This window comes from Panthera leo, chromosome D1, assembly GCF_018350215.1.
Source record: "Panthera leo isolate Ple1 chromosome D1, P.leo_Ple1_pat1.1, whole genome shotgun sequence".
Classification (NCBI taxonomy): Eukaryota; Metazoa; Chordata; class Mammalia; order Carnivora; family Felidae; genus Panthera; species Panthera leo.
Window position 1 is genome coordinate 39,006,475 of NC_056688.1, and position 22,626 is coordinate 39,029,100.

Below are 22,626 nucleotides of genomic sequence, written 5' to 3' on the forward strand. Positions count from 1 at the left end.
GGCAAAACGGGAAGGGGAGTGGGAGACCCAGGCTTCCAATTTTGGATTGAATAAGTTCGGAGACGAAAGCAACAGCATAGAAAATACAGCCGATGGTACTGTTAGGCTAACGTGATAATCACTACACTAGGGAAACACACAAGTCAATGATATTGTAACACTGTTGCCCGGTGACAGATGTAGCTCACTTTTGGAAAGTGTAGCGTAACGTATGGAACTGTTGAATCACTATGTTATACACCTGAAACTCATGCGACATTGTGTGGCTACTTAACTAAAAACAAAAGTTATATTTTAATGACTGGGAAATTGTATGATGTTATGTTAAAAGGGATAATGAATGTATATAGTATACAGAGTGATTTCGAACATGTAAAATGAACATACGCGTAGGAAAAAAGAATAAAATTATGTCAACATTTTATCGGTGGTTGTTTCTGGGAATTGAATTCTAGATGATATGTTTCCCATTACATTTCTTTATTTTCCCATTTTTCTATATAGCACATGTATTACGTTTGACAAGGGGAAGGGGGAGAATAGTTTTTCCTCCTTCTTTTTAATCTGTTTTTAACCCAATAGCATTAGTAAAATCCATACTGTTTAGTAGACAAATTCTAGAGAAATGATGAGCTTACCAAACTAGCATTGAAATTGTTGTCTCTGAGACTTTCATCTACATGATTAATTTACTAACCTTTACCTATACCTGGATTTATTTTTGTGTTTTTTGTTTTGTTTTGTTTATTAACTAGCCTCCATGTCAACATGGGACTCGAACTCACAACTCCGAAATCAAGAGCTGCATGCTCTACTAACTGAGCCAGCCAGGCACCCCTATCTGTTTCTTTTTAATTTTTTTTAATGTTTATTTTTGAGAGAGAAGCAGAGTGTGAGTGGGGGAGGGGCAGAGGGAGACAGAGACACAGAATCCGAAGCAGGCTCCAGGCTCTGAGCTGTCAGCACAGAGCCCAATGCAGGGCTCGAGCCCAAGAACTGCAAGACCATGATCTGAGCCAAAGTTGGCCACTTAACCCACTGAGCCACCCGGGGGGCCCCATTTGTTTGTTTGTTTTAATGGATGAACATACTTATACTAAGGGAAGGGTTAAGGTTTATAATATTTACCTCGAAGTAAAGACTCAATAAACATGCCTTTGTTTTTATCATGTTTCACACATTTAATAAAATAAGTTAAATTAGCAACTCAATGTATTCCAAATGTGCCAACTAAAAGTAAATATAATATTCTTCTTCCTTGTTTCCAGGTGCTTAGCAAACTTTGCCAATAGTCTTCCATTGCCTCGGATTAATTTATAGAGGGGAATTAATACCAATAATTAGAATTACAGACTAACATACATTTTTTTTTTTTACACATCTTAAACTGTGAAACAAGCTCGGGCTCTTGTTTTTTCAGGCATCAGGAGAAGGAAGTTTCTTCTCACTGGAAAAATGTATTCATCTTATCCTAGAGCAAAGAAAATAGTGAACAAATAAGCAAGTTTTTACTCTGGGGAAATGCTCTCAGTCCCAACCCCCCCCCCCTTTTTTTTTTTTTAATTTTTTTAACATTTATTTATTTTGGAGACAGAGAGAGACAGAGCATGAACGGGGGAGGGTCAGAGAGAGGGGGAGACACAGAATCCGAAACAGGCTCCAGGCTCTGAGCTGTCAGCACAGAGCCCGACGCGGGGCTTGAACTCACGGACCGCGAGATCACGACCTGAGCCGAAGTCAGCCGCTTAACCGACTGAGCCACCCAGGCGCCCCAGTCCCAACCCCCTTTTAATCTAAATTTGATTTCATGTTCCCAACAGCACTTCATTTGGTAGAGCAGAGTGTAAAAGCCACACCCGTGCGATCCAGGTAATTAAAGAACCCGCCGCTCAGTCTTCCGGACCCTCAATTCTCAGAGTACAGTGTCCCGACCAGCATCGTTGGTATCACCCGGGAGCTGGTTAGAAAGGCAGAATCCCAGAGCCCACCCCAGACCTACTGTATCGGAGTCTGAGTTTTAGTAAGACACCCATGTCATTTGTAGGCACATTAAAGCTTCAGAAGTGCTGGGCTGGACAACTTTAGCTGCTGTTGTTATATGCCACACGACAAGAAAGAAACGATACAAAGACATGAATAAAACTTGTCGGTCTGAGGAAGGTAGCGGATGCTTCACAGTATCAAACAGAAACGTGTTTTAGAAGTACAATTAGATGATCGTGATTCTAAATTTAAATTTTAAGGCGCGTGTATTAAATGTTGGAAGAGTCACAACTACAATGACCATGTTGTGCATGAGGAAGAGAAAAAGAAGCACGAGTGAATAGGAAAAAGGTGGCGGTGAGGACCCGCTGAGTTATCTAACTGAAGTATACTCTATGGGAGAAGTCCCTGGAAATATTGTAATCCGTGGAAAACCTGTCACTGAAAGCATCAGTTCGAAGCTGTTATACAATACATGCAACTTTGCATGACGAACACACTAAAATCAATAGGTCCCCTCGCTTTTCCCTCTGTTTTGCACTCTATTTAATTTAGCAGGCTCAAGTAGGGAAAACCATATACTTTTGTGGAGGGAGAGACACATGTGAGTTAGCAGCAAGATGATTCTGAACATAGAGTAGGCATCCAACATGTACTTCCTGGTTCGTCATTCACTGGTCATTCACATGACAAAAGGTGACTGAGGACCTACTTTGCCAGGCACCCTGCTAAGTACGTGGTCGTTAGTGGAAGAGACGTGGTTTGTGCTTTCATGGAGTTTCTGATACGTATGCCTTACTGCTGATCAGTTTTTAAAAACTATCTGTGGATTTTGTTCATCTATGATATTTCTGTGCCTCGCGTCTACCTTTTTCATTGATAATGAGAAGAGTCTAATTCCTTGTTACCAATCTGGTTCGCATAGAATGATCAGCTGTGATCTGTATAGCAGATAGTAGGATTTCATATGGCAAAACGCAGCTGATAACTTACAGAGATGAACCTAAGATATATAATCTAAGATATATAGATTATAATAATTATAATCTAAGATTATATAGATGTAATAACCTAAGATATTATGATCACTGTTAGTGCTTGACCTGGGCTGTCGATAGAGGCCTAGAGGCTGCTAGGAAGGAAGTGTGGATGAGTGAAAATGAGGGGGAGCAATAAACAAGTCTCTCCTAACTTGTACAGATGAAACTAATGCAATCATGGTCAAAATGAAACACATGTGTTTTTAATCTTATGTCCCCAACTGATGAATTGGGTCATCTGTTGAATTTTATGTCTTCAAGTGAAGGTAATTTGTTCTTCAAACCAGTCTTATAATATGGCATTTAGCAAATCATTCACTTTTTCAAATAAATTGCTTTGTGAGTTTTCTTGGAATGATGAATTTACCCACTATACTTAGAACCTGACAAATTGGGTGGAAGGTTGAAATAAACAGCCCCCAATGGGCAAGAGGCCCAGACATGAGCTGAATCAACATTACTTCAGGACACTGCTATCTTTGTGGATTTCGAGTAGAGCCATCTCCCAGGATCCTAACCCCACATCCCCTCAGCCTGTTGAACCCCACCCACACTGGTTCCACCCTCGGGGTCAGTGACTAGATTCTCTGCCATGATGGCCCAGAGGTTAAGAGCATCATCCCAGAAACCAGACGGACACAGGTTGGTAGTGCTGGGCTCACCACCTCTTAGACACAGGATCTTGAGTAATGTAATGTCGCTGTGCCTCAGTTTTCTCACCTGGAAAATGGAAATTAAAGCTCACATCTTATGTGAACATGTGGATTACATAGCTATATAAAACACTTAACTGTTGTGCCTGGCACATGGCAAATGGTGGCCACTAGTCCTTTATTATTGAACCCATGTCTCCATACTGGTCCTTTTTTGCTACAATGAATCCCCTTTAGTAACCAGGGTTCTTTCTTTCTTTAACCTTGTGTCTCTGTCTCTTAGTGACTGCATTTTTCTCCCTACTGAATCAGATCCTAGAGACTGCCTCCCAGGAGACCCTCCTCCTTTGTGCCACTTTTTCTGAGCTCTCACCCCACTCTTAGGTTCAACAGACTCCCCAGCTCTTGGGCACAGTTTGACTCAGAAAGGCTCTAATATCTAGTGGTTAAAGGCCCCTGGAGACTGGCTGTCTGGATTCTGATCTCGGAACCTCTACTCACTAGCTGAGTGGCTCTGGGTAAATTATTCACCCTTTCTGTGCCTCAGTTGCCTAACCTATCAAATGAATCGTACCTGTTTCCTGTGGTTGTTGTAAATCAGGAGATTATTATACATAAGGAGTCTGGAATTATAAGTACAACACAGCATTACCCAAGCTTGGCATTTTTACTCACTTATCTCTTTTCATCCTAGGGCAACCTCCCATTTGTAGAGCTACTTTTAGGATTTGTAAACCAAATCTCAGGTCCCTAGAATATCTGGACATTACTTACGCTTCCATGCCAAGACCCCTGCTTTCTCCACATCCTGCCACCAATTTCCTGGCAGACACTGACTATGACAGTGAGGAATGAATAATATTTTGTTTCAACCTTTATGTGTGTCTGTGAGGAACAGTGCACTGGGCCCAGCTTGGTGGCCTTTTACCTCAAATGGAGTGACACTAAGGGAGCCAAGCAAAGTAGAAGTCTGATTCTTCCTTAATTCCCTCCTCTTCCCTCTCCCCATTTCCACTGGTAAGCAAAGATCATCCGTCTGGAAAAAGGGACAGCCCAAGATGCCTCCCCAGCGAGGCTGGCTGTGTGCCACAAAGGCCTCCTTACATAAAAAGGAAAGGGTCAGGAGTACAACTCAGAGGATGAACTTCTATCCTAGCGGTGGGATAATTTGCTTAGCTGAATTGTTACTGTTTGAGTTCCACGCTGAGGTTACACGGCGAAGCTAAAGGCAACCTGAGAGAAGCAAACCAAAAGAAGATTGAATTCTGATTGAGAACTTGAAATAAAGCATGCACCGCTGGTCTGTGAACTAATCGGCGCCCTCAGGGGCTTCAGCAGAAGTCAGGAGTGTCCGGATCTTACTTCCCAGCCCTCCGTGCCTCGAATAGTACTTGGCTTGTGGCAGCATACTGTTTCTGCTCCGCAGTCCTGGCTTCAAGACTCCCACAGGGAGATTCCTTCTAATGCTCCAAATCCCTTCCAGGGCCACTGTCAATATTTTCAAAAGCAAGATGACAATTATTAGCTTCTTTTTAGCACAAAATGTTTTACAAGTATTTATGTGGTCATCATTTTTCCAGTCATTTGGGTGGAGCATTATTTTGTGTGATTAATCAAACCACCCAAGGTCTTTAGTATTTGATCTTTTATTCCAGTTTGTTCATTCAGTTATCCCCCAGGCAACTAAACCTCTATAGTGCTATTAATTAGATAATTTAACTGGCCCTAAAGAAATAGATGAAAAGTCAATATAGAAACATACATAACAAAACAACAAAGGATCAGTAATAAATTAGTTAATACATAGACTTCATGCAGCCAACCCTATCTGATTCGGATTTATTTCCTAGAAGTGCAAACATTTCCAAAGATAATATAATTAAAAGCTACCATATCATCAACTACATTCAACAATCTTCTAATACATTGCACTCGATGCTATTTAATCTCCCCTTGAAGGAAACAACCAGCTCGCAGCAAAAACACCGTAGCAAAATATTCAGAACGTGACGACTACACGTTGATACAAAGCAGACGGCAGTTTTAAATCCTGACATCCTTCGGTAAGTATTGTTTTAGTTCCTTGATTTGCACTGGATCGTCCTCCATATCCTAAAAGCATTTGTTTGGTTCTCGAGAGTCAATCAACAAGCTTTTCGTAAAAATCTACCGTGCAGAAAACTGTGACCCAAGTCAAGTAAGGTTATCCAGGTTAGTGCCATGTGTTGTGTTTACCATTTCTGAAGCTGCAAATCTTAGAGCCAAGTATTCTCCACAGGTCCACGGCGGCCCACTGGTCTCCACGCTAACATTTGATTCCTCCCTAAAGGATTCTGTGCCATGTGGTGATCAGGGGCACAGTGTTTGGGTTCGGGGTGGGGGGATCTGGGTTTCAGCCTTTGCTTCACCACCTAGCAGTTGTATGACTTTGGGCAAGTCATTTAACCCACGATGTCTCAGTTTCCCCAGCTTTGAAATAGGGATGACACTTAGCTTGAAGAATTATCATAGGATTTGGATGAAATAAAGTGCTTTGCATTCAATAAATGGTAGCTATTAGTTTTACAGGGACAATAATCTTCCTATCCAAGCAGGGACTCAGATTCAATTTCCACAGGCACAATCCATGAGCTGACTCACCAAGCGGGTTGTCAGCGCTTGCCTCTCCCTCCCCAGTCCTGAATGGAGTCGCTGAAGCCGGCAAGGTTGGTTTTCCCCCCTCCCTCAAAGACCTTCGGTGAAGATTCCACAGTCTCCTTCTGTCAAGACCTTACAAAGTTTGAGCTGTTCCTTATACCTAACCTAAATCTTTCCGCACTGTTCCACCCAGTTTCCTCCTCTTCTATCCTGTCTAGAGACAGAAAAGAGCTGCTCTCTAGCCTCTGGGTAATATGCTCTCAGATTTAGGAGCTCACAGGTATTTATTAGATACCCCCTGTGTACAACACCTGGTAAGACACCAAGGAAATAGGGGCACCCTGGTGGCTCAGTTGGTTAGCCACCAGGCTAACCTGACTGGCTCAAGTCATGATCTCACAGTTCGTGGATTCGAGCCCTGTGTCAGGCTCTGTGCTGACAGCTCAGAGCCTGGAGCCTGCTTCGGATTCTGTGTCTCCCTCTCTCTCTGCCCCTCCCCCACTCACCCTCTGTCTGTCTCTCTTTCAAAAATAAACAAACATCAAAAAAAATTTTTTTTTAAAGAAACCAAGGGAAAAGATTTAGTTTTGTTCCACATTGTGGGAAGTTCTGGCTAATGAAAAACCATTTGAAATCAGGAGGCAGAACTATGTAGAAAAACCACATTAAATTTGATAGAAAAATTATAACTAATCTAATACTAAGCTTTCAAATGCAATCACAGGAATATCTGGAGGTTTACGACTTACTGGGGAATACACCTCAAATGCAAATGCAGATGTTCAGTAATGTGTGACAAAAAAATCAAAGCAAAATATAGTTATGTGTAAGTATTTATTGTACTCAGGGAAAGAGGCTGCTGGGGAAAAAAAAACAGCACTGCTTTGACTTGACTTGATGTTTGGATGAAGAAGTTACAGATGGTGATATGTTCAACTGGAGAAAAGGAAGCCGAGAGGGGCACCTGGGTGGCTCAGTCAGTTAAGCTTCCGACTTCGGCTCAGGTCACGATCTCACAATTTGTGGGTTCGAGCCCCGCATCAGGCTCCATGCTGACAGCTCAGAGCCTGGAGCCTGCTTCAGATTCTGGGTCTCCCTCTCTCTCTGCCCCTCCCCGGCTTGTGCTCTGTCTCTTTCTCTCAAAAATGAATAAGCGTTTTTAAAAATTTTTTTTTAAAAAAGCCTAGAAAGAAGCACAAGTGCCTTTTGAAGCAGCTTCTTGAAAGAGAAATCCAACTCCCTCGGTTCTGGGCATGTGCATTCCAAGAGGAGGAAGAAAAGACAAAGAGGGGAGGAGGGCCAGGGAGACCACAGGGCTGGCACACAACCTGGAAAGGAAAGGGCAGCTGAGAGGAAGCAATTCAATCCCTTCTGGAAGCTCAGAATCTTCAGGAGTGTCTTCTTCCCTCCTCCCTTCTCTGCCCCCAACCCCTTCTACTCAGAGACCTTTCTAGGTGTGTGTTTGTCCTGAATGTTAAGGTTACTAAACCATGACTTTATGCTAGAAATTTTAGCCAGGAGGACCTGGCCTGGTCTTTCAGGGAAGATAAGTTTGCCCTTCAAAAATATTTTCGTTCCCTTCAGCTGTCTCTGCTTATGAGTAATGAATACTGGAGCTTGAAAAGCCAGTTTAGAGCCATATCATATGGGCTTCCTTTGTGTAAATATCGTCAAGAGATTTGACCACAGGAAGAAAAATTTAAGCAATTTAAATTCATCTTTGGTGACTCCTAGGCTCTGTAATTACCTTAACGTGCCTTTGGTGTCTAGTAAATTCCTTTACATTGTAGGTACACAAAATATTTTCGTTGAATGAATCAATGAATAACAAACATATCCACACTTGCCGAGCGATGTTTTACATTTTCTAAATTGGTACTAAATGTAATAAATAAGCAAAGCTGAAAATTAAGTTTTTATGCATTCTGGGACATATAGACACAAGTTAATGGATTTGGCGGGACACTTGGGAAAGTCATTGCAAAAGGTAATGTTGTGTAACAGAAAACTAGTGAGTGTTATTAATCAGATTTTTCATGATTACTATAACCTCTGCAGGTTGTAGCCAGGAAAATATAAAAGCCCTTGCAACTTGAAAACATTAAATTAAAACATTAATTTATTTCCACAAAGTCCTCTGCAGAAGTTCTTAGAAATGTAGAAATAGTTTTAAGATAAATGGTAAAATGATAAATGATAATACCTGTTTCACAAGCTTACCTCTTCATTTTAAAAAGTTGTAAGGAGGGGGGAAATCTTCAGGGAGTCACTAAGAATATGTGCATGATGATATAGGCTAATTCTTACCTATCCAGAACGTTCCATAAGTTGGAACTTTCCCATGAGTTCCATTCTCTTTTTTTTAATTTTTTTTTTTACAGTTTATTTGTTTTGAGAAAAAGAGAGAGAGAGAGAGAGAGAGAGAGAGAGAAGGATGGGCAGAGAAAGACGGAGAGAGAGAATCCCAAGCAGGCTCCATGCTGTCAGTGCAGAGCCCAATGTGGGGCTCGATCCCACAGACCATGAGATCATGACCTGAGCCGATAATCAAGAGTTGGACACTTCACTGGCTGAGCCACCCGGGTGCCCTCCCCCACCCCCCAAACTCCATTCTCATCTGACAGAAGATTTGAGCAGAAAATGGCATTTGCTTGTCAGGATGATGAGACTGTTTTTGAGTAGAGGCCAGACCCTGTCCTTTCTGGCAGGAATGTGGAAATCCTCTGAAGACTGTTCTACCTCAAGTTTGAACTTGAGGCAGAACTTGGAAAAGATTGTGACAGCTTTTCTTTTACTGAAGAGAATACTATCTGCTACCAATACAATTTCAATAATAATAACCTCAGAAAACATAACCTTATGTTTAATATTTAAAAAATTTTTTAAACATTTATTCATTTTTTTGAGAGACAGAGAAAGACAGTGCGAGCAAGGGAGGGGCAGAAAGAGAGGGAGACACAGAATCTGAAGCAGGCTCCAAGCTCTGAGCATTAGCACAGAGCCTAACGCAGGGCTCAAACTCACAAACTGTGAGATCATGACCTGAGCCGAAGTCAGATGCTTAACTGACTGAGCCACCAGGTGACCCAATAATCTTATGTTTTAAAAGAGACATTATAAGCCAATGGCTGAGAGCAAGGACGTCAGCTTCTGAAAAGCCTTTCGCACTGTGTGACAAAGGGTAAGTCACTGTACCTCCCTGAGCCTCAGCTTCCAGATCTGCAAAATGGGAATAATAAGAGTGCAGGGTCATTGCAAGGGTTGAAAGATATAATTTATAAAAACCGCAAAAATATAATAGTAATACTATTAGTTACTAATAATACTTATTATGATTACCACCACCATCATATATATGTAGACACCCTGGACCCACACCTACCCCTTACCCCAGCCTCCAATGCTTCTCACTGAGCCCACCTATCTCTGTACAAGGAGCCAGGAAAGAATCAAAATCCCCGAGAAGAGAGGGCTACGCAGCCTGGAAGCCCATGTTTCCTGTGGTCACTGATGTCCTTCCCCAGATCCAAGTAAGGGGTAACAACCACCTGGGATATCTCGCCCATGTCAATGTCATCACAACTCTTTTTGTTGTTTGTTTTATTTTTGAGAGAGAGACAGAGTATGAGACGGGGAGGGGCAGAGAGAGAGGGAGACACAGAATCCGAAGCAGGCTCCAGGCTCTGAGCTGTCAGCACAGAGGCGGATGCAGGGCCCCAACCTCTGAACTTCGAGTTCCTGACCTGAGCAGAAGTCAGGCTCTTAAACGACTACACCACCCAGGCCCCCCGTCGTCACAACTCTTAGTAACTGCTGCCACAACACAACCACATGAACAACTAGGTAGCTCATTTCGCTGAAGGCCCCAGAAGACAAACCTGAATCTCCTACTGCCACCCAAACAAAAGTATTCCAAAATAAGGGCAATGTTTACTCTGTTACACGTCCACAAAACCTAATTAATGCATCTTAGACTTCTTATTTACTTCCTTCAACCCAAGAAAAAGAAAATTTTGATCTTACACCGATTTCACTCAACCAGAGGAAAAGAGAAAAAGCACAGAAATAACTGAAGTCCACTGCTTCTGGGCACTTCCGTAATTGTCATCATTAGTTCGGTCACAAACAAAACATGCTATGATTTAAGTTGCCTGACTTCAGGCCAACCCCCCTCTTGATAAATGGCCTAAGCTGTTTGGTAAGTTCACCCTTTGCTACGTGACCTGACGTTTTGGTGCTTTATCGACGGTTGAGAGAAACTCCAGCCTGGATGCTTACTGAAATCTCGCTTCCCTCAATCCGATTGTGGTGAGAGGATGTGGAATGCAAACAAACCCAATTAATGCAACCCTTGCTACACAAATATGCTTGCATGCATGCATATATACCTTGGGGTCCCTAGAATTTAGATTTAGATATTTAGAATTCAGATATTTTTAGATTTTCTTTAATGTCTATTTTTTTTTTGAGAGAGAGGGAGAGAGAGATAGAGAGACAAAGTGAGAGCAGGGGAGGGGCAGATAGAGGGAGACACAGAATCCAAAGCAGGCTCCAGGCTCCAAGCTGTCAGCACAGAGCCCAAAGGGGGGCTCAAACTCACGAACCGCGAGATCATGACCTGAGCCGAAGTTGGAGGCTTAACCGACTGAGACACCCAGGCGCCTCCTAGACTTGGGTATGTCTAAGAAATAGTATAGATTGTTTATCTATAGTCATAAATTCAAATATATATAATACATGTATATATTATATATATATATCTGTATATATGTAGATGTATGTATACATATATGTAGATATATACATATATATATCTGTATATATATGTATGTATATAATGTATCTACTAGTTAGACGTTTTATTTAAAGCAGGCCAGAGGCAAGAAATAATTGGCTCTCCTACTCTTATTTTGTTCTACTTTTGTTGGAGGCATGGATGCCAGAGAAACACATTTTTTCCCATTTCCACCATGAAAGGAGAAAGTCTGCAGTGGACGTGTGAACATAGCTTGTGAAATGCCCCACTTGACTGGGGAACTTCACACGCAAGGGGGAACAGAGTGGGCAGGCCAGCTAGGGTGGCATAACCCAACTCCAGTCACTGCTGCCAGGTGTGAATGTCAACTTGGTCGTCACACCTCTCTCTCCTCCCTTCTCCCTCTTTACCCAACATAATCTAAACATCTAGATTTGTATGTAAAAAGTCCTGATTTTTGAAATGTTGACAGCTGGTTCATATATTCAAAAATTACAATGCAGAACAAATAAATATGTCTATCTGCTTGCAAGATGAACCTGCCAGAGGAGTCAACAGTTAGGGATCCTGACCCAAACTAAGATACCCCCGACAGCATCACTAGATGTGGGACGTGGTGATCTGGAGTGGGTATGGAGGGTGGCTCTCTGGTTTTGGACTTGGACATTAGGCCACGTCATGCATTGGGATAGGTGATATATAGGAAGGAATAAACCGAGGAGAAGCATGAGTTTTGTTTGGGACGTGCTGATGTTGGACATGGGACATCCACTGAGAGAAACTTAGCCTGGAGACACAGATTTCAGACACAGGCACATCATAATGAGGTAGTGGTAGAAAGAGTGGGAATAGTGGTGATGATCCAGGGAAAGCCAATGGAACAAGATTTAGAAAACTGTGGGTAACACCCTGATAAACACTAATATTTGATGATGAGGATGTGTGGGAGAAAGTTCTTAAAGGAGGATGAAAAGAAACATGCAGAGAAGTGAGAGAAGAATAAGGACATTTTAGTATCAAGGAGTGTGAGGAAGAAACAAGGTTTAAGGAGAGAACTCATCTATGAGTTGACATATCAACTATGTCTCGTGTTGCAGAAATCTCAAGCCAGTCAAGGGCAGAACAGTACCCATGGGACTTAGTCATAACATGTCACTGGAAACACTATAGTGCATAAAAGCCAATGGGATTTGGGGGTCAGACCTGAGTTTGGAATCTGGTTTTGCCACTTAAAGCATCACCTTGGACAGCAAAAACCTCTCAAAATCTCAGTTTTCTCATCCATAAAATGGGGATCATAATACCTACATCGCATGGCTTTTATGAGGATTTGTAGTAAGCAAAATAAAGCCCCCATCCTCATATAGCTTATGTGGGAGAGGTCGTCAGTAAAGAAGTATGCAAATAAATACTTAATTACAGGTAGTAATTTTTTTTTTAAAAGAGCAGAAAGAAGAAAGTGGTATAGAACATTAGAGAGTAATTGGAGGAGTGGGTAGTCTCTATTTTAACCTGGTAGAGATGTTATCTCCAAGAAGGTGACATTTGAGCTGAAACTTGAAGGAAAAGGGAGAAAGACATTTGATGGTCTGGGCGAAGTGTAAAGGTTCTGAGGTGGGAAAGGGTTTGGCATGTTCCAGAACATCAGGAAAATCTGTGTGGCTACGGTGGGGTGGGGAAGCATAAGGGTTGACTTCAGAGAGTTGAGCAGACCACACAAGGGGACTGGGATTTCGTCTAAGAATAATAAGGAGCCATCGGAGAGTTCTGAGTATGGAGGTGATGTGCGACGAGTTATGTTGTGAGAGCTCCCTCTGGGTTCTGTATAGAGAACAGAAGGGGGGGGGGGCGGACAGCAGTAGAAGCTGTAATAGGGTGCTACTACTGGGCTTGGAAGACATGAAAGGGGCTTGGACGAGGTTGCAGTTGGGGAGATTTAGGATGTATTTCCAATGTAGACTTAACAGGATTAGCTAAGGGACTAGATAGGAAGTTTGAAGATTTGACTTTTAGATATTGGGCCTAAGCAATGGAGTGGATGGTGATGTCATTTCCTGAGATGGGGAAGAGCTGTTGAAGGGTGGTGTAGAATAAGAGTCCTGTTCTGGACACGTTAAGTTTGAGAGGCCTAACGGACACCCAGGTGGGAAGTTAAGTTATGCTTTGGGGATCTGAGGGGAAAAGCAGAGGCCAGAGATACAAATTTTGGAGTCATGAGCGCAGTGGGGCTGGATGTGATCGCTCAAGAAATGAAGGTAGGGCCTGTGACTGAGCTATCCAAAGTTTAGAGGTGAGGAGGAGGGACAGCCAGCAAAGGTGACAAAGAGTAGCACCAGCAAAACCAGGAGACTGGAGCATGGTGACCCGGAGGCTAAGTGGACAAAGTCTTTTCAAAGGGAAGGAGTCAACAATTCCGTCAGGTGCTACAGAGAAGTTGAGTGTGATGAGTTTGGGGGCTGTATTTGACTTTCAAGATTATCGGATTTGACCTTCAAGAGGAAGGTCACTCACCATCTGGAAACGAACAGTTTCCTTGGATTCACGGAAACAGAAGCCTATTTGCAATGGGTGAAGGAGTAAACAGTAAGTGCAGCAGTGGAAGCAACGGGTCTAGTGTCCTTACCGTTAACATGTAGGAATAGCTGCTATGGAAGCCGCACTAGCCCCTAAAAATTTTATGCAGAGTTCTGCGTGTATGGGACAAGCTGTGCTCTCCAGAAAGAGAAGTGATCGCTTTCATCGTGTATTCAAAGGAGTCTGTCACTGTCACTGGAAACCCCGCAGTAGGAGGCTCAATGGCTGGCCCAGAGCGACAACACTCAGACTAAGCACCCTCCCTGTGCCAGTTCCCTGTTGTGGCCAAGGACACAGGGCTGCCAGCCTTGTTCATTTTTTTTTTTTTTTTTTAAGAACAGAAAAAGAAAAAAAAAAATCAGTAGTTCCTGTTTTCCATAAGCAAAGCCCCTTTAAAACTTAACCTTCCATCGCTTTCTCGGGCTTTTGGCTAAGATCAAATGCAGCGTGTGTTCTGGTCAGTTAAAATACCTGGTAAGTCCTCTACCTGAGGACAGTACGTTAAGTGGATTTGGGGAGCAGGGAGATGGAATAGGAGCTCTCTCCGTCCACACACCGAGCTGGTATCGCAGTATCTCCAGGAATGGTGAACCCAAAATAAATAAATAAACGAAGATAAAAATAAAAATATATAAAACTTTAATCTTCCAGAGTCTGTTCTCGGTCTGGACTAAAAGACCCCCCCTCTGTGCGACCTCTGGTGGCTGTTTCAAAAAATGCAGCCCAAGCATTTCTATTTTATAGGAAGGATATTTTTGCAAAGATTGCTTAGAAAAATGAATTTTTTATAAATCATATCATATTTCCTAATCACTTATATTGTCAAAAAAATCAATTGTAACCAATAACAATAATACAATATCTAGCTAGTATATACATTATAGATTTATAAGCGCGTATATGAAATAACCCCAAAATAAAACAGTGTAAGACTTAAAAATTTTGTTAACCACTAGGGAAATTGTACATATGGGCAGAGTTTCAGAGAAGCAGTTTAGTAGAAGCATTCTGCATCCAGACTTATATTTTCCTTCCAGACACAGTATCAGTAAAACCGGCCATTTTTGCTGGTCTCTCCTTTCGTAAGAATGGGCAATAGAGGAGGCCTAAAATCTGTTTGTATGACTGGTTCTGTGATGGAAAGTGGGAAAAAAAATTGGAGAGTCTGAAAAAATGCACTTCTGGGCCTGCAGCATCAGCTCTTGAGAATCCTTAGAGAATTTGGGCCCCGCTGGGGATTCAACAATCCTCCTCAGAAAATGTCAAGTTCTCTGAGTATAGGAGTCACATCTTACAGTTCTTTTCTTTCCTCTAGGAATGATGGCACCCAAGAGATTTGCAATAAAAACCTGATTGTTTGAAAAGCATGAAATGTGCACCCAGTAGTCACTGAGAAGGAATCACGAAAACGAGGGGCTCCAGTGGTTCCAAAATAACATCTGTGAGGGATTCTGGGCTTCTAGAGCTTATCTTTTCCCAAACCATCAATGAGAACTATCAATACCCAGACCATATAACCCGTAAACTATGTGTATATACAATAAAATTCTTGGATGGTTTTTTGACCTGTTTATTTAAAAAAAATTTTTTAATGTTTATTTACCCTTGAGAGAGAGAGAGCATGCGCATGAGTGGGGGGGGGGGGCAGGGGGAGGGAGACACAGAATCTGAAGCAGGCTCCAGGCTCCCAGCTGTCAGCACAGAGCCCTACACGGGGCTTGAACTCAGGAACCGCAGGATCATGACCCTAGCCAAAGTCAGACACTCAACCAACTGAGTCACCAGGCACCCCGATTGTTTGACCTGTTTAAATGACTTCGATTCTTCTGGGTCAGCGATTTTGCAAATTGGTCCCTGCGCCATCAGCCTCCACATCAACCGTGAACTCGGTAGAAATGCAAATTGCGCCCATTCCCCACCCACCCCCCAACTACTGAGCCAGTTACTGTAGGAATGAGTCCCAGCATTCTGCTTTTAACATGCTCTCCCAGGTAATTCTGATGAAATCTAAACTCTGGGAATCACTGTTATTGGTCATACCTATATTGATAAAGATTGAAGATGTTATTGTGCTTTTCTTGGCAAAAATTCTACTTCTCATTAAATTAAATAACTCCACCAAAAATGTGGGGCAGCAATGTAGATGCTGACGCCCAGCTCATTTTTTTCCTAAATATAAGCTTATTTGCACAGAGGTGAACTAATTATAAAATTAGCTCAAGAATTTCCCAAGGATCCGTTTTTCTTCTGATAGTCATGGTTTTGTAATCGATAAAATAATCACTCTCCCATCAAATAGGTAATTTCAGTTTCATTTCAGAACTACACTTCGTTTGTCACTGAGATTACCTGCAGGTGCATTTTTAATGTGGCATTCATCTCTTTTAATATAAAGTTCTTCTTCCAGTACTTCCTTAATTCGCTTATGTGGTTCTGAATACAAGAATTTCTTCCCTATAAAGACATGAATCAAATCAGTTACTTATCATAAATTACGCCCAACTTTCTGGCCATTATACCTACTGAATAACTATTTTCTAAAAGGACACATCCTTCCATACAGAGAGCAGATGATTTCCTCCTGAGGCTCTATTTTGGAAAAATCTCTTTCATTGTAATTTTTGGTTCTTTTGGGACTTTTTGCTGTCACATAATTCCTGAACTTTTGTGGTGAGTTTCAGATACCTCTTTCAGTTATTATGAAGAAATAGATGGAGTTTCCTTCGTTAGCTTCAAGATAACTCATTTATTCAATAAATCCTTTTTTTTTTTTTTTAGTTTATTTATTTTTTGAGAGAGAGAGAGCAGGGGAGAGGCAGAGAGAGAAAAGGAGAGAGAGCATCCTAAGCAGACTCCACACTGTCAGCACTGAGCCCAATGCAGGACTCAAACTCATGAACCGTGAGATCATGATCTGAGCCGAAATCAAGAGACAGACACTTAACCAACTGAGCCACCGAGAAGCCCCTATTCAATAAACCCTTAGTAAAGACCTACTCTGTGCCAGGCATTTGGCTAGGGGCAGAGGACCTAGCAATGAATAAGACAGATGTGTGCATGAAGTTTATAATCCAGATACACGACACAGAACAGCCCCAGCATTATTTAATCATTACTTTTACAGATCAACCTGAATTGTAGTAATGAACCACACATGGACATATGACTTTTTCCTGGCCTCTAAGCCTGGCCCTGTAGGATATCACTGCTATTGTGGAGGACTGGGTTATTTGTTCTAAGCACTTTAGCAATATCTCTTCTGCTCACCCCCGCCCCGAGCTCTGTGCTGACACTGTCTTCCCCAGTCTCTCCTGTCAGCCCCCCTCTCTTGGTCTCTGAGCTTCATCATGGCCCTTCTGCCCATTCCCACATCAAAGCCTTTGTACATTCTATTTTTGGCCTGAACTGCCTTTCTCCTAATATTTTTGCCTGGGTAGCTTCTACTCAAATTTCAAGTGCAGGCTTAAATGTCAGTTCTTTGGGGAAACTTTCCCTGACTCTACAATCTTGAAATGTCCCTGGTTACTTTTTCTCATAATACTCTCTTTTCTTTTATTTCATTTATTACAATTTGTATATGGCTTCATTTGCTTTATTTACCATTATTTACGTAACTACTAGTTGAATATATGCCTTCCTTACCAGACCATACATACTGTAGGGCAGGAATGTTGTCTGTTCAGTCCATCCGAGTCCTAGAACACAATCTGGCACAATAATAGACCAAATATGTGTTCAAGCAGAACTCAGCATTGTTAAATTAGATAGAGTTCAAAGACTATTCTTGTGCATGAATCCCAATGCAGCCTTGTCAATGTAAGGGAACAAGTAGTTCTAGTCTTAATACCCAAAAGCTCAATCCAAGGAATCATGGAAAACCTAAACAACCAAATACTTTAGCTATTTTAAGATGTGACTTTAACTCACAATGGTATGTGCCTCATCTTTTCCAGACTAACCGATACACTGGTGAATAGATTTGACTTGTGTACAGACTGGTCCAAATGGGGTAATAGACCAGTTGCCTCTGGCTATGTGGGTCATTCCTGGTCATGAAAACTCAAACATGCCCTCAAACATGAACAAGGTAAAATTAGACACTTTCTGGGTCTCACGTTTGTTTCCCAAAAGTTAGGAGTCCTATGAATGGGAGGTGGCAGTTAAGCATTACTCAATCTTAACTTTGGTTTAAATGTTTTTGGCTAAATTAGGAGCTGAAGGAAGGAAAGGGTATAGGAACCATGGCTAAGAAGGAAGAAAATCCTGTAACCGATCAGTAGTACAGAAGAGATCACCTGCTCTAAGTTCAAGTCTCTTGACGAATTTCAGCTGTGCTGCTACAAGAGTTTCTGGAGGAAATCATCAAAGGTTTTGAGAAACTGTTAAAAATTATAGTGGTAAAGAGCTTAGTCTAGGCAAATATTCCCTGCTCCAAGAAGGAAGGAGGAAAGGAAGAAAGGAAGGAGGGAAGGAAGGAAAAGAAAGAAGGAAGGAAAAAAGGAAAAAGGAAAAAATTCTACAAACTCTGACATAGCAACTGGATGTTGATCTTCAACATTTTGCGTGGGTTAGTCAACAGATGGCTTGTGAGTCACAGACAATGAAGAACGGTGATCACCAAGTTTTAAGGACCTACTTAAAACCATGTTATCCCAGGGGCGCCTGGGTGGCGCAGTCGGTTAAGCGTCCGACTTCAGCCAGGTCACGATCTCCCGGTCCGTGAGTTCGAGCCCCGCGTCAGGCTCTGGGCTGTCCGTGAGTTCGAGCCCCGCGTCAGGCTCTGGGCCGATGGCTCGGAGCCTGGAGCCTGTTTCCGATTCTGTGTCTCCCTCTCTCTCTGCCCCTCCCCCATTCATGCTCTGTCTCTCTCTGTCCCAAAAATAAATTAAAAACGTTGAAAAAAAAGTTAAAAAAAAAAAAAAACAAAACATGTTATCCCAGACTAAATGGCTTTCTTTTGTTAAGAGCTAATTAACAATTGCTATAATTTATTGAATGCTACCATACAGATGTTGTTAGCATCTTACATATATTATCTCTCGTTCTCAAAATCACTCTATGGGCAGGGATAATTATTCCTAATTTGATCGTTGAGAAAGCAACTCTCAGAAATCACAAAACTAGTCATAAAAATTAAAAGCCAAGCCTACCTGATTCCCAAACCCCAGTTACTACGCCAGCTAGATTAGGGGGATGTTGCAGCCATAATGTATCCGCATTTCAACAAAGGCATTTGATAAAGTGTATTTGTAGGAGGCAGAGCACTCATGGCAAAGATCAGGGTCTTCTAGAGGCTCTACTCGGAACTCTTGGAACCACCTCCTAATTTGGGTATAGGAATTGCCCATAAATTCACCAAATGTGAGAATGGCACAGACTTGCTGAATGGCAAACTCAGGACTCAACGGGCTGCTTGCATACCAGGAACGAAATGCTAAATTTCACAAAATGGTATTGATGGAGATAAATACACTAACTTGTTTTTAGGACGAGACAATTAACTGCATAAATATAAGGTAGGAAAAGTGTCCAAATGTTTTCAGTTGGACGAAAGAGGAAAGAGAAACTAAGGATGTCATAGACTGCATTTGTTATGTATATTAATAATACAATGTGCCTCCCAAAACAGCTAATGTGATCCTGGATCCGTTTAATAGAAGCATAAGGTTCAGCTCAAGGGAGGTTATCGTCCACCACACTAGCCTAATCTGATCACATCTGGAATACTGGATTCAGTGATTTAATAAACTGGAGAATGTTGGAAGAGGTTAGCCAGCACGGTGAGAGAGCTCCAATTTTAAAGATGACACTGAAGTCTATGAAAGATTTGGTGGCTGCTCAAATATCCACCTTCATACAATTTAAGGGTGTTTCATTGGAAAAGGACCTCATTTCATCTCTGTCTATTTCAGATCAGACCTGTGATGAGGGAGTAGAAACTACAGAGAGACTGAAGACCTTTCCAAAAAACATTTGAAAATTGAATGGGTACTTCATGTGGGTGTGAATAGCCTGGCTCTACTTAGGCTGAGGCCTTCAGAGAAGATTCTCCGGAAGGCTGAAGCAAGAACTCCACATGCCCCACCCCCGACTTTGTGAGTTCCTGAAAGTTTGGACACATGCCTTAATTCGGTACTCCTCTGCAGCTTGCCCAATGCCTGGCATGCAGTAAGGAAAATTCCCAGATGGAATTTCAGTCAGAATAAGGATGTACTTAAATATACTGTATACTTAAACATACTAGATTTCATTGCTTTAAGTAAGACCCCTCCATGCTGTTGATAATAATCCAAGGAATGTGGGGCTGATGCTGAGGGAAGAGGCCCTTTCATTAGGAGACACAGGTTCTGCGGGTCCTTAATGAGGTGTCCTGGGAGCAGAGTGTGTGGCCCCCTGAGACAGGGGAGCTGAGCCCACCCCTCCCTCCTGGGGTCTGCCTGGGCACGAAGGAACTGCTAGAGCCTGAGGCCCGTCCCTAGAGAGGCAATCAAGGAGGCAATGCAGAAGGGCTAGAAACTGCTGGTGTTCCTCTTTTGGCCTATGATATTCACCATCATCATTCCTCAGCACTCACTGAAAACCTGTAGAGCACAAGTGGGCTGTGAAATATCTGCAAATTCACAGAACAACATGGATGAGTGCTGAGGTCTGGAGCAGACTCAGGTTTCAGCCAGGTTGGTGGTGACTGGACCAGAGCTGCCTTTACTCACTCGAATATTGTTTGTGTGTTCGGCAGGGCAAAGGAGGAAACCGTGTGTTGAAACGTGGCCCATAATTGTGAGATTCTAAAAGCCTCAGGTAGTAACAATTGATGAACTGAGAGTCCAACAGATGTGAGTTTAAGTGTTTTAAGTATTTCTCCGGCATTGACTGAACGACTGTAGGAAAGTCACTTCATTTCCTCTAATCTAGACCTCAGTTTCCTGGTCTGTAAAATGAAGGAATTGGCAAAAATGATCTATGTATTTCTGTGTGTGTGTGTGTGTGTGTGTGTGTGTGTGTATAATTTATATATATACAGATTATAAATGTCTATACATTTTATTATATAGAAATTAATATATATTATTTAGATATAAATAATAATTCATATACAATATATAATACATAATTGTACATAACATATAGAATTATATAGCAATATATTAATATATAATACGTATTTTATATATAAATATATTTATATTATTTACATATACTTAGTATATAAAATAATTTGCATTATTTATATATATTTATTATATATAAATATATTCTTATATATTTATTATATACAATTTTAAATTTATATTATATATTACAGATTTTTATAATTATATTATAATTTTATTTTCTATGCAGATTTTATATTTACAATTTTATAATTTATACACACGTATACACACACACACACACACACACACACACACACACACTTTTTTTTTTTCAATACCTTCCAGGCCAATGCCACTACCTATAGGTTGGAGGCTACTTGGGCTTCAGGGAGCCTTTTGTGAAACAGGCTTTGGGGAAAGGGACCTGATCCTCTCGACCACAGTGCCATCAGCTCCCCTGCCTTTGCCGAAACGGCAGCTCTGCCCCCTCCCTCCAAAACCCTTCTGGCCCCAGCCAGTCTCACTGCGGTTTCCCCCCAGTCCCCACCCAGTCCCCATTTCACGCGTTCTGCACGCCACACGTCCCTCCGCTCCGGGTGCGCGACTGGAGGGGAACTCACATTGTTTGCAAGACTCCTGGGGTCCGCCGCCGCCGGGCTCCCCTCGCGCCCCGCACCCCAGTCCCGCCGGCGGCCGAGGCTGCTCCCCGTCGCGGCCCGGCTCCGGCGCCGCCACCGAGGTCACCGCCACCGCTTCCTCCCGCCTCATGCCGCGGGCATCTTCGCCGGCTGCCCCCGGCCTTCTCCGCTCCTCCGCGCGCTACCTAGGGAACGCCGGGCGTCTCCGGTTGCCATAGTGACTGCGGATCTTCGCGGCTGCAGAAGTTCTCAGGGTGCTTCTCCACGGCCCTTGGTGTCCCGCGCGCCCAGGGCGGCCCTGAAGTTAGGGAGCATCGATTACCTACCCACCAAAACAAAGGACTTTCCATTAGGCTTTCGTTTGTTTCTCACTCCCACTTCGCAGGAGTAGCTTTACTATTCCCAGGTAGGGAAACTGAGATTCAGGAAAGCTAAGGAAATTGTCCGAGGTCACAGGCCCAAAGAATAGATCACCCCCTGGAGCAGGTAGGAGTAGGAGCAGGTACTAGACAGGTGAGTTCAGGGTAAGGTCGCTAGTTTCACGTGCGTTGAGCTCATCCTGTCTCGCTCCCTGCTACACACGTGATCAAATAAATGCATGTGGAGGATCCCAAACTTTTGGATTCTAAGTTGTTTTTAAGCAACTCTTGTAGTTTTCAAGAACTTTTGTATTCACAATCTATTTCAATCTATACATAGTAACTATTTTTACAGATGAGACTATCGAATTCAGAGAAATTTGATTTGAGTAGCAAACGGGAAAACCTAGAGCTTTTTGGAGCATGAGGTTGCTTTTGTTTTGTTTTTGCAGTCATTGAAAAATAAAATTACGATGTGGTGTTACTTTTATGAGGAGTAAATGTGCATTATTTTACAGAGCCGAATAGTTCTACAAACTTATAACCAAGTGCAGGGGACCCCACCTGCCTCCATTTCATCCCCAAACAACCACTTTCACGTCTCTTGGCTGACACTTTAGTATTTATAACCACGTAACCAAGTGTTTATTTTGATGCTTTTAGGTTTTTCAGTTTTAGGTATCATATGCTGATCTCCTACGTTGAAAGAATAAGGCTTTATCTTTCTTTCCTTTTCCTCACCTCCCATATATTCACTGCCCCCTCAAACCCCTAGTAAAGATAAATCAAAATTTTGGCCAGAGCATTTGTATTACCATGACTAAGTTAACTCTAGTCACAGCTGAGCTATATAATAATACTATGGTGACTTTTCCCTTCTGAATAGCGTTTT

The 22,626-nt window shown here is 42.2% G+C and overlaps 1 protein-coding gene and 1 non-coding gene across 4 annotated transcripts; one reads left to right on the forward strand and one right to left on the reverse strand.

Moving 5' to 3' along the window:
* Nucleotides 1–1,162: 1,162 nt before the first annotated feature.
* CD1H11orf97 (chromosome D1 C11orf97 homolog) lies at nt 1,163–21,697 on the reverse strand. Of its 3 annotated transcripts, none has more exons than XM_042905764.1 (4): nt 21,358–21,697; nt 15,993–16,097; nt 5,056–5,164; nt 1,163–1,471 (listed from the first exon to the last, which is right to left on the reverse strand). In XM_042905764.1, exons 1-4 carry the CDS (start codon nt 21,503–21,505, stop codon nt 1,462–1,464), a joined length of 372 nt encoding a protein of 123 aa, XP_042761698.1. In that variant the 5' UTR covers nt 21,506–21,697; the 3' UTR covers nt 1,163–1,461. The 3 variants fall into 3 exon arrangements, with proteins under 3 accessions (XP_042761698.1, XP_042761696.1, XP_042761697.1); XM_042905762.1 differs by having other exon boundaries at nt 4,972–5,164; XM_042905763.1 differs by having other exon boundaries at nt 5,039–5,164; nt 21,358–21,692.
* LOC122201566 lies at nt 14,053–14,240 on the forward strand. Its single transcript, XR_006194262.1, has one exon. It is a non-coding gene; the product is annotated as a U2 spliceosomal RNA (small nuclear RNA).
* Nucleotides 21,698–22,626: the final 929 nt, after the last annotated feature.